This window comes from Ipomoea nil, unplaced genomic scaffold, assembly GCF_001879475.1.
Source record: "Ipomoea nil cultivar Tokyo-kokei standard unplaced genomic scaffold, Asagao_1.1 scaffold2700, whole genome shotgun sequence".
In the NCBI taxonomy this organism is placed as follows: Eukaryota; Viridiplantae; Streptophyta; class Magnoliopsida; order Solanales; family Convolvulaceae; genus Ipomoea; species Ipomoea nil.
This window is the reverse complement of record NW_017619128.1, coordinates 306,050-318,431: the sequence shown is the minus strand read 5'-3', so window position 1 is coordinate 318,431 and position 12,382 is coordinate 306,050. Positions and strand designations below refer to the sequence as shown.

Sequence of the window (12,382 nt, the reverse complement as noted above, 5' to 3'; positions counted from 1 at the left end):
GGCGCTAGGCACTTGTCAGGCGCCTGGGCAGCGCCTAGCGCCTAGGCGGCGCTAAGTGGGCGCAAGAAAAATAGTGGCAGACTTGCAATTTGACAATTTTAATGAGGCTGTTTTCAACATTCAATCAAATAACACGTCCAAATAAATGAAATAATGATAATTCATAAGTCATAACATCAAAACAATATTAAAAAATAAAAAATACTCAAATATGACATACTAAAATACTTCAATCATCCAAAGTATCAAACTAATCTACGGACGGCTGGAACAGACGACATCGGACGAAATCGGTCAAAATCGAACGAAATCGACCGACTCGGCCAACTAAGCTGATTTTGACCGATTTCGCCGCCTAGCCGATCGCCTATGGTCTGACCGATTTTTGGGCGCCTAATAGTGAAATCGGAACGGCTTAGGGGCGTCTAGGCGCCGCCTAGGCCTATTTTTACAACAGTGACTATTATACAAAGCCTTATATTACAATCATCTTCCCCATCCATATCGCTCGGTTAAATGGGCTGCACTAAATGCAACGGTCTTTAGCTAGCTCAAAGTACTTTGTTGGTTCAACTAGTAAGTAAATGTTACGAGTTGTGCTCGGGATCTAATCTTATAATTACCTCAATTATTCCGTGAATGATAAAATTTGTTTGATACATTAAGAAATGAGGAATGTTATGCACCGCAGAACAAGAAAAAAGAAAAAGAAAAATGCTCAAATAAGCTCTCAAACTTTAGTACTTTACCTAAAAGGTCAATTAAGCATCTAAACTTTTTAATGTTGTAATTAAACTCATAAACATGTCATTTTGATGGATTGAACTCCAACAACTAGTTAATGACTTGCTATTGCAAGTCATTAAAATTCTAGTGACCTTCTAACATACTCCGACAACATTCTGATTAACTCCGCCAAACTTCCAACTAATTCTGCAAAAACTTTTATAACAAACCTGGAGAGGCGACCAAAAGGTCACCTGACGGAGAAGGCGGCCATTTTGATCGCCTTCTCCGGTGTGAGGCAACCACAAGTCGCCTTCTCGGCTAAAAAGGCGACCGGTCGCCTTCTCCGGCGGGTGACCTTTTGGTCACTTCTCCGTGTTTGTTCTTAAAATTTTGACGGAATTGATCAAAAGTTCGCCGGAATTTTAGTGACCTGCAACTTGGGCTTCAATGATTCAAAATGATATGTTTATGGATTTAATTGTAACTTTGAAATGTTTAGGGGCTTAATTAACCTTTTAGATAAAGTTCGAGGGTTTATTAGACATTTTTTTAAAAAAAATATACTGTGTGCAGAAGGTTTATCCCACCTCATTACCATGGCTACCCGAAAGAAGGAAATTTCTCCGTGTATTGTGGCTAGGGGTGCACCAGGAGTCTCTCATCTGTTTTTTGCAAATGATAGTCTTCTCTTTTTTAAAGCCTCAATTTCTGAAGCTGAAGCTGTGAAAGGTTGCTTAATGACTTATGAAAGAATGTCAGGACAATCTGTTAACTACAATAAGTCATGTATTGTATTTAGCGGGAATACAGCGGAAGATAGGAGAAATGCGGTTGCTACGGTCTTTAATGTTACTCAATCAGGCAGTATAGGAAAATATTTGGGATTGCCTATGGGCATTGGCCGAAACAAGAAAGAAGTTTTTTCTTATATTGAAACTAAATTGATTCACCGGTTGAGTGGTTGGAACAAAAAGTTACTTTCAAAGGCTGGGAAGGAAATTCTCCTTAAAAGTGTTGCACAAGTTTTACCTACATACACGATGAGTTTGTATTTGCTCCCAGTAACTTTTTGTGAGCGCATTGAGTAGATAATGAACAAATATTGGTGGTCTACAAGGGGTGGGCGTGACAGCGGAATTAAATGGATGACTTGGTCAAAGTTATGTGCTCCTAAAGTCCAAGGTGGACTGAATTTTAAAAACCTGAGCCGTTTTAATGTGGCTTTGTTAGCCAAACAAGGTTGGCGCTTGCTCACTCAGCCGAACTCTATTGTTGCTCAACTTTACAAGGCAAGGTACTACCCAAATGTTGATTTCCTTGAGGCAAATATTGGAGCCAATCCAAGTTTTTGTTGGAGATCTATTCTTGCAGGCCAACATTTGTTACAGCAAGGCTGTTTTCGTAGAATAGGGAATGGTGGAAGTACAACAGTGTGGAATCAACCGTGGTTGCCAAATGATGATGACCCCTATGTTCGTACACCATTACCACAAGGAGGAAATATGAAGGTTAGTGATCTTATTGATCCTATTTTGAAAGATTGGAACACTGCTCTTCTTAATAATATTTTCCAACAAAGAGACGTGGATTTAATTCTTCAAATCCCAGTTTCAATTGAGTATGATGATGTATGGTGTTGGAAGGGAGATGTTAGGGGCATATATTATGTTAAACAAGGGTATAGAAACCTCTTGGAACATCATGACAATACTGTAGCGATTGCGACTAATATTTGGAATATCATTTGGAAGCTAAAGATTCCCCCACATGTGCATAATTTCTTATGGCGGTGCTTTCATGGCATTTTACCTACATTGACTGTGTTGGCAGCTAGGAGAGTTGAAGTAGATATCATGTGTCCCATTTAACAGCAACCATAGACCATCCAACATTTATTTTGTGAGTGTGTTCACACTGCTCCAACATGGTTAAATATTGTGGGGTGCACCCCACCTACAGTTGACGAGAATATTCTTTCTTGGTTGTCAGGGAAGCTTGTTTTGAATGGAGGGCTGACTACATTGAAATGTATAGCTTTATGTTGGTCCATATGGCTGCTGCGAAATGATATTGTATGGAACCAAAAAACATGGCAGTATTCGAAGCTTGAATCTGATGTGCAGCACCAGGTCCACGAATGGAGTTCCATGATCACGACGTCTTCAGCTAGTATACATGACCAACCGGCCGTGATGGACGAGTGTATGTTGCCTGAAGGTATGGTATCCGTATATGTTGATGCCGCTGTATTTTCTGAAACTCAGCAAGCCACCTTTGGTATTGTTATTTAGGATCGTGGTGGTGCTTTCCTTGGTGCAAAAAATGGCCCGATCAAAAGTTTGAATGATGCTCATTTGGTGGAGGCCATGGCCATTAAAGAAGCTTTGACGTGGACTAAGAATTGTGGCTATTCAAAGGTGAGGTTGTTTACAGATTGCCAACAGGTGTGTAATCTACTCAAGGGTTCGTCACTAAATTTGTCTTTCGCAGGATGTGTCATTAACGAATGCCGAAAACTCCAACGACACTTTGAAAATGTGTCTATCAACTTTATTTCAAGATCAGTGAATAAAGCAGCTCATGCATTAGCAAGGGCAGCTCGTTCTAGCTCTGGTTTTACAATTTGGCTTGATTCAGTTCCTTTATGTATTGAACGATTGATTTAATATTGAAAGTATGTTGGTTTTTTTTTTAAAAAAAAAAAAATTAATTGTGACTTCATTCAAAAAATAATAATTGTGACAACTTTAATACGGAGTATTTATTTATAATAAATCTATTACAAATTTTAATACGCTAAATTATCCAAAGAGTAATATTAGGCGTAATTTTATAACTTTTTATCCAAATACAATGATTGGATAAGATCTGAAATTAGCATAGCGACAGACACGTCATGAAAGATGAAACAAGATAGATAAGCTCACGCCTCCACTCCCCGCGGCGGCGCAACACCACAAAAACCACCATCCTACTCGATCTTCACGCCTATATATATACATATAATCCAAAATAGAGATGGTCCTGCAAAACGCTTTTTTTATTTATAATTTATCCGTACAACATTTGGTATTATCCTGTTCATTCACGCCTTTAGCAATCTCTCTTTGACTTCGAAAGCTAAAAATCTGATCCCATCTGAGATAGAGAAAGTTTTCTGGGTTTCGTTCATCTTCTGCGCTAAATTTGTGAAGTTTCTGCAATGGCTGCTGCGGTGGGAAGGATTGGAGGGGGGGTTGGGGGTTACGGTTCAGGCTCTGGGTCATTGGAGCGGTTGAGGAATTCTGGGAAGAAGCGCAGGAACGAGAAGGATGGGTTCAGAGTCTCCTGCATTTCTTCTCCTTCCGTGGCTGATCCCTACAAGACTCTCAGGATTCACCATGGTGCCACTGAATCTGAGGTCAAGAAAGCTTTCAGACAGCTTGCTCTTAAGGTATCTGTTTTTGTTGCACAGACATTCCATTTCCCCTTGTTCATAATTCATAGAAATGGCAATTTTCTTCCAACACTTGCACACAAAATCTATTATTGTTGCTGCCTTTTTTATTCTTCATAAAGATGTGTTCTTTTATGTTATGAGTTTTCTTTGTGTTCATAACTGCAGTACAATGTTTCATAGATTTGTTGGAATTGGTGCTGATTATTAGTAACATAAAACCAGTTTGTGTATTAATCTGTGTGTGTGTGTGTGTTTTTTTTATTTATCCGATTTCAGTATCACCCAGATGTGTGCAGAGGAAGTAATTGTGGGATCCAATTTCATCAGATTAATGAAGCATATGATGTATGTTTCTATCCATCTTAACCTCTCTTGTTCTTGTTATTGTATAGTACTATTTTGAAGATTATTTATGATTTTTGGAGTTAAATCTTTCACTATTTCTGATAATTTGGTTGAGAGACTGTACCCACTACCCAGTAGCCAGAAATTTGTTATTGATTTCATGGATTTTGATCCTAACATGCTCTATTAAGCTTTCACATAGATAAGGATAACCTGACATGTCTGTTTTTAATGTTTTGGATTAATGTGCTCCATAAATCTGGAGAAGTTATCCACTTCTCTATTGAATTAGAGGATCACTAGAAGATAAGTATGCATATTTTATTCTTGCACACAAAAAAGGCAAAATTTCTCACATTGGCCCCACACTCCGACCCTATAGGATAATGGAGAGGTAAATCACGGTGACTTAGTCACCTACCCATTAGGTGGGAGGACCCATGCTTGGCTCTCACAACAAGTCCACCGGATTAGGTGTAACTTCTACATTGCGGCTGTGATCTTGTCTGCATATTTTATTCTTGCTCGCCCCGAGGGCTTCCACACCCCAGCCCCGATAGGATTGTACCATCTAGCTTATCTTCTTAAAGATATCAAAGACTTATATGTCATCTGCATACTATCCAGTCTGCATCTTGTGTATATGCCACTGGTCTAGAGGAGCTATAAGCTAAAGATCTTACATTCTGGACTAAAACTTAGCTTGTGAGGCTACACTTGTGCAGATAGTTATGAGTCATTTGAGAGGCGAGGCGAGGCTGCCACAGACCGAGATGTACAAGCAATATGATGAAGCAGGGAACGATGAGCAGATGGGAGGGATGTACGACCCCGATGATCTCTGGGAAGAATGGATGGGGTGGGAAGGAGCCGGGATTCGCGACTATACTTCCCATATCAACCCTTACATCTGAATCTGGACTTTGATCCACCTTTCTTGTGGCCAAAACCCACCAGCTGGGAAACAGGTGGTTGAGCTTTCTGTACAGAATGAAGTTGTAGTCTCAGGAGTTTAGTTTTTCTGATATCAGAAGTTGTACTATCTTATCTTTTCCCACTGTAAATACCATTATTAAAACTCTGATATTCAATCAAAATGAATAAGAAGTGCCATCTTCTTCGTTAATCTTTAGTCTTTTGACTTTGAGTGCCATTTTGGTGTTATGGTGGTTATGGCTGTGTCACAGAGGAGGTTTATTTGAACTGATGCGGGCATGCCATATCATACATGCATATAACAATTAATATGTGATGATATACATACATGAATCAACACCTATCATTTTCCAGTAATCATGAGACATACACGAAAGAGTTGAGCCATCATCAACAGGTTGTAGCCCTATGGTAACATAGTTAGCTAATCACTAATTTTGGCTTATTTGACCCTTGTTTGACTTGGTTAAATAATCAATATAAGTGTTTAATTAATTAATTTTTTGTAACCGCTTAAAATTCAAAAACTTTTTTAATCAGCTTTTTAAGAAAATCATTTTACATGTAATCAGCTAACACTCTAAGGGGGCGTTTGGTTCAGGTTATATTACATAACCAAGGGAAAATGTGACATTCTCAAACTTACATTCCTATGTTTGGTTCATATTCTCTGGGGGAATGGAATATTTTCAGGGAATGGAACATTCCCTCCACATAGAATTTTGAAGGAAATGTAATTCCTTTCATTTTCTTAGGTTATGTAAGATAACCTTGAATATTTATAAATTTTACAATTTTAATTCTAATTATAAAGATACATATTTTATGTTAGCTTATTATTGCATTCAAAAAAAAATGTTAGCTTATTATTATTATTATTATTATTATTATTATTATTATTATTATTATTATTATTTTATCAAACACCCTTTATACCTATCGCCACTCCACTATTTTTCTTGTCCTTGTCGCGCACAGGTCTACCATTGCCTACACTTTTTTCTTCACCACCCGAATCACTAAAACCCAACTCCATTGTCTCACCAAATCTAAGGCAATTTACTAGGGTTGTTCATCACCATCGCACGCCTCTCTCTCTCTCTCTTTCTCACTCTCAGTTGCACCAACAAAGGTAAATTTTAGCAGTGAGTCTGCCGACTAACAACAACCATTAACGCCTAGATATTTGGGGGGAGGGAGGGGGAACCCCCCTGCCTTTCCTTATGCTATTGTGAATCTAACTTTTATTCTTCATCTGTCTAGCATATTTTTATAAATACATCACTTTATTTACTTTGTAAATTAGATTGTTCAATAAAAAATTCTTTTAAGAATTATTGTTCTCATCTGGTATTAGACCTAACGATCCATGATTCTCAACCCTACGACCACTGACACCGACTCTGAGCAAGTTGCACCATTGACCGATAACTAATATATATATATATATATATATATATATATATATATATATATAGAGAGAGAGAGAGAGAGAGAGAGAGAGAGAGAGAGAGAGAGTTAGGATCATATGAGAACATGTGCTTAGGTGAGAACGTGAGAACACATCATGTGCATCCATCTAATATTTTTTAATGGTCTAGATTAGGTTAAATGTGTGCGAACGCGCATTAAATGTATGCAAACACACTAAATCGCGTTTGCACACATTTAATGCACGATCGCACACACTTAATCTAATCTAGACCATTAAAAAATATTAGATGGATGCACATGATGTGTTCTCACGTTCTCACCTAAACACATGTTCTCACTGGAACCCTACCCTATATATATATATATATATATATATATATATATATTTAGTTTCAAATGTAATCCAATGCTATCATGTGAACATGTGTACTATTATGCACCATCTTGCTCAATCTTATGGTTTATAATGATTTTGACTTGGTAAATATACATCAATGCACATCCAATGCACATCACTGAACCAATGCACCACATCACTGCACCAATGCACAACTACACCAGATGCACTACTACACCACTCCTCAGATCTTGGCTGTGCAATCTCACATCTCAACAGTTCGTGCCTCCTCAGATATTGGTCGTCCAATCTCACATCTCAACAGTTCGTGCCTCCTTAGATATTGGTCGTCCAATCTCACATTTCAACGGTGCGTGCGGGTTCACATGTTCACATGATTGTAATGGTTCACACCTGAAATGTAATTCCACCAAATGTCCCTTGTGTTTGGGGCAATTTCAATTTTAATCCCAGACTATTGTTTTTTGGACACTTTTAGTCCTTTCGAAGATTTTTCACTAAGATCCTATTTCTAGTAAGGGAATTTTTGTCTCTTCATTTTTTTTTTTTAAATTTACCGATTTTCACCTGTTTAATTTAGTTATCATAGCAAAGCCGGTTATTCTAATTATTATGATTCAATCGACAATTCCCCTCAAACCCCTAACTCAATTTCATCTCCTTCAGTTCAATCAACAAAATCCTTAGGGGAATTTAGGGATTTGGGACAACAGATTTAGGGCGACAATTAAGGATTTTGCCGATTGAACTGAAGGAGATGAAGTTGAGTTAAGAATTTGAAGGGATTTGTCGATTGAATCCTTATAATTAAAAGAATTGGCTCTATTACGATAACCCAATTAAACCGGTGAAAACCGGTAAAATATAAAAAAACTGAAGAGACAAAAATGCCCTTACTAAAAATAAGATCTTAGTGAAAAAATCTTCGAAAGGACTAAAAGTGTCCAAAAAACAATAGTCTGGGATGTAAAATGAAAAAAACGATAGCCTGGGACTAAAATTAGAATTGCCACCAAAGACAAGGGACCTTTGGTGGAATTAACTCTCTCTCTCTCTCTCTCTCTCTCTATATATATATATATATATATATATATATATATATATATATATATATATAAAGTTCTCATGCAGCAAACACTTCCCGTGCGGCGGTGCAGCGGGGTTACAGAATACACCAACAGTGTTATTAACATGCACCAACAATGTAAGGGAAACGCACCACAATGAAATGCAAAAAAAAAAAACATCACAGAATACACAACAGACCCAAAAAATACATCATATAACTCACCACACCCCAATGATGTATTTCCGAACACTGTATGATGTTTTTACTCACGCCTAATGGTGTGTTTTTGGTGATGCGTACCTAATTTGTGTGTATTTTTGTGGTGTATTTTATTGGTACCGTTGGTAGAAAACACAAATAATAATCAAAAAATAAGATTATTATTTTCTGGAAAGAAGGGAAGAAAAGAGGAAGAAAAGTGGCTAGTGTTTGGTGTTGGGTTTTTGCAAGAGTCAAGTGAGCACTCTTTCCTTAAAACCTTATTTGCCACCTCCCAAAGATGCTAGGAGCGTTGTGGCCTAGGCTTCCCAGGATAAAACTTGCTAATGATTCAATGTTTGAGCACTCAAACAAGGAATCCGGCGAGCAAGACAATGGCTATGAACACAGTAGGCCAAGAAAGAGTAGAAGCAGAGAGGTTTTGAAGCTGAAAAAAAAACGAACTTTCGTGTTCTATGTTTCTGTGTATAAAACTCTACTGCCTCTACTCTCTCTTATATAGGGTTGAAGGAGCCAATAGCCTTTATTATGGCAATTAAAAAATGACATTAAAGCTGTCTTGCAACAGCTGGCCACTGCCGTTAGCCCGCAAGGCCAGCCAATTTCCGGACGACATTCGTGCCCCCAGGTGCCGGCGCACACGAGCTCGGGCTTGAATCAAGCCTTTTCCAAGCTCTGCTAGTTGGAATTTGATTTGCACCCCCCCCCCCCCCCCCCCCCCCCCGCGCGAGAGAGCCTCTATGCTATACAATTCTACAAGCTTCAAAAGAGCTCTTGTATATAAAGGGGGGAAAATCTTCATTCCAAAGCAATGTGGGACAAAAGCACACTTTTTCCCTTCATTTTCCAACTCAAATGGGTCTACTTTGAGAATCAATATCTCATTCACCCATTATCCGTTTTGAGCGTACAATATATCGATCTCTTCGTCGCACTACGAAGAATCCGAATCCACTTTAACCCGACCCAAATCGGAAGTGGACCCCACTGATAATTGTACCACAAAATAGCCACTTAACATGCCATTTTTAGCTATTTTTTCCAACAATCCCCCACATGAATGAAAAATTGATTTTCGGGGTATTTTGAAATTGGAAACAACTGTGTTCAAACGGTCGATTCCTGCATAGGATAGGTAGGGAGTCACTATACCCTTTGAACCTTCCCTCGTGAAGACATGTTTACTCTACTGGCTGTACGGTAGAACGCGATGTCTTTGAACCGACTTCCGTTTGTGTAGAAGATGACATATCTCACACAGGAATCTCCCAACCATGCTCTTGCTCTCATGAGTGTGCCCGTTTTGGTCGTGGGTCACCGTTCTTGGTTCTGCGAGAGTTTCTAAAGAATTGTACCCAACAATTCTCCTTTGAAGCGACCCTCACTTCTCTCTAACATAGGTGATTCTTTCTCGAGTATCCCGCATACTCAAAAATCATTAAAGCATTAGCATGCTAGCCTCTTGCGGGAGTCACTGTTTTAACGAGGAGTGGTAGGGAGTCCGAGACCCCCACAATGACGCACTCCATTCCATAATTTAGTTGTCCCATTGAACCTAGGTGCCAGCTAGGTTGGGTATCCACTATAGAACTTTTTAGTCCAAGGGCAGTAGACCCATTCCTCGTGTCAACTTCTCCACAACTTCTCTTCCTAACCCTTTGGTCAGCGGATCCGCTATATTGTCTTTTGACTTTACGTAGTCAATCGAGACAACACTAGTTGTGAGTAGTTGTCTAATGGTATTATGTCTACGACGCACGTGTCTAGACTTACCATTATACATATGACTCTGTACTCTCCCAATTGTGGCCTGACTATCGCAATGCACACATATTGGAGGTACCGGTCTTTCCCAATTAGGAATATCCTCTATAAAATGGCGTAGCCATTCAGCCTCTTCACAACCTTTGTCCAAGGCTATCAGCTCAGATTCCATCGTGGGTCTAGCTATCACAGTTTGCTTAGAGGATTTCCATGCAACGGCTGCGCCGGCTAGTGTAAACACGTAGCCACTCGTGGACTTAGAGTCCTTAATATCAGATATCCAATTCGCGTCGCTATACCCTTCAAGTACAGCGGGATATCTCCCGTAGTGCAGTCCAAGATCACGAGTATACCTCAAGTATCTCATAACCTTTACTATTGCCTTCCAGTGCATAGCACCGGGGTTACTCGTATATCTACTGAGTTTACTAACCGCATAGGCAATATCCGGCCTAGTACAGCTCATAAGATACATCAAACTACCATTAACCTGAGCATATTCCACTTGTGAAATACCTTCTCCATGGTTCTTGGTTAGATGAATGTTTGTATCAAATGGTGTCCTAGCCATTTGACTATCATCCTTGTTAAATTTCTCAAGGATTTTGTCAATATAATGTGATTGGCTCAACACGAGACCATCAGGTCTTCTAATGATTCTAATCCCGAGGATTAAATCGGCCAAACCCATATCCTTCATGTCAAATCTTGCATTTAACATGTTTTTTTGTAGACTTGATCATCCGATCATTACTACCAACGATGAGAATATCATCGACATATAAACAAAGGATGACATAGCCGTCTATCGTTTCCTTAACATAGACGCATTTGTCACTTTCGTTTATTTTAAACCCGTTAGTTAACATCGCGTGGTCAAACTTCTCGTGCCACTGCTTGGGCGCTTGTTTTAAACCATATAGCGATTTAACCAACTTGCACACTTTCCTTTCTTGGCCCGGAACCACGAACCCTTTGGGTTGTTCCATATAGATTTCCTCATCTAATTCGCCGTTTAGGAAAGCGGTTTTCACATCCATTTGATGAACTTCCAAGTTTCGCAACGCGGCTATGGCAAGTATCATCCTAATGGAGTTTATTCTCGTCACGGGAGAATACGTGTCGAAGTAATCGAGGCCCTCGCGTTGCCTGTAACCCTTGATCACAAGCCTAGCCTTATACTTCTCGATGGAACCGTCCGGTTTCATCTTCCTTTTAAAGACCCACTTAGATCCTAAGGGTTTACTACCCGGAGGAAGATCAACCAGTTCCCAAGTGTGATTCTGTAGAATAGAATCCACTTCACTTTTTATAGCCTCTTTCCACATTGGTCCTTCCGTAGAAGTCATGGCTTCTACATACGTTCGAGGCTCGTTCTCTATCAAACAAGATAAAAAATCGGGTTCGTTTTCTAATAAACAAGTTAGAGTACCTGAATCGTACTCTAACAAGTAAGTTAGAAAATCAGGACCGAATGTTTTTCCAACTCTCGCCCGCTTACTGCGTCTCGGCTCGAGCTCGGGTTCTCTCTCGGATTCCCCACTATCATTATCCATAGTTTCGTCAAACGTTCGTTTTGACGTACTTGGTCCCTCGTTGGACCTACAAGGAAATATATTTTCAAAAAAATATGCATTCCTTGATTCTATTATCGTGTTCTCGTGTACGTCCGGATTATAGGACTCGTGTACTAAGAACCGATAAGCACTACTATTATGTGCATAGCCAATAAAGATACAGTCCACCGTCTTAGGACCTATCTTTACTTTCTTAGGTGTTGGCACCAAAACTTTGGCAAGACACCCCCACACTTTCAGGTACTGGTAGGAAGGTTTCCTACCGTTCCAAAGCTCATAAGGAGTCTTATCGAGCTTCTTTCGGGGTACCTTATTCAAAAGGTAGTTACTTGTCAAAATCGCCTCACCCCAAGCATCTTGAGGTAGGCCCGAACTTATAAGCATCGCATTCATCATATCTTTCAATGTACGATTCTTTCGTTCGGCAACACCGTTCGATTGAGGTGAGTAAGGTGCAGTACGCTCGTGTATTATACCTACACTTGCACAGAAGTCACCAATAGGTGCTTCGT

General features: G+C 39.4%; 2 protein-coding genes across 3 annotated transcripts; both read left to right on the top strand.

Annotated features, from left to right (window-relative positions):
* Positions 1 to 1,325: 1,325 nt before the first annotated feature.
* Positions 1,326 to 2,597, top strand: LOC109155280. The gene is made up of 2 exons (XM_019302964.1): positions 1,326 to 1,800; positions 1,960 to 2,597. The coding sequence occupies exons 1-2, from the start codon at positions 1,326 to 1,328 to the stop codon at positions 2,595 to 2,597; spliced, it is 1,113 nt and encodes a 370-aa protein (XP_019158509.1).
* Positions 2,598 to 3,551: 954 nt separating this feature from the next.
* LOC109155274 (chaperone protein dnaJ 8, chloroplastic) lies at positions 3,552 to 5,645 on the top strand. 2 transcript variants are annotated; one of them, XM_019302956.1, is made up of 3 exons: positions 3,728 to 4,162; positions 4,445 to 4,513; positions 5,239 to 5,645. In XM_019302956.1, exons 1-3 carry the CDS (start codon positions 3,932 to 3,934, stop codon positions 5,425 to 5,427), a joined length of 489 nt encoding a protein of 162 aa, XP_019158501.1. In that variant the 5' UTR covers positions 3,728 to 3,931; the 3' UTR covers positions 5,428 to 5,645. The 2 variants fall into 2 exon arrangements, with proteins under 2 accessions (XP_019158502.1, XP_019158501.1); XM_019302957.1 differs by lacking the exon at positions 4,445 to 4,513 and having other exon boundaries at positions 3,552 to 4,162.
* Positions 5,646 to 12,382: the final 6,737 nt, after the last annotated feature.

Coding starts and splice junctions, on each gene's coding strand:
- LOC109155280 (XM_019302964.1), top strand. CDS start 1,326: ATGGCTACCCGAAAGAAGGAAATTTCTCCGTGTATTGTGGCTAGGGGT. Junction 1,801..1,959: donor TTTGCTCCCAGTAACTTTTT/GTGAGCGCATTG, acceptor TGGCTTTGTTAG/CCAAACAAGGTTGGCGCTTG.
- LOC109155274 (XM_019302956.1), top strand. CDS start 3,932: ATGGCTGCTGCGGTGGGAAGGATTGGAGGGGGGGTTGGGGGTTACGGT. Junction 4,163..4,444: donor TCAGACAGCTTGCTCTTAAG/GTATCTGTTTTT, acceptor ATCCGATTTCAG/TATCACCCAGATGTGTGCAG. Junction 4,514..5,238: donor AGATTAATGAAGCATATGAT/GTATGTTTCTAT, acceptor ACACTTGTGCAG/ATAGTTATGAGTCATTTGAG.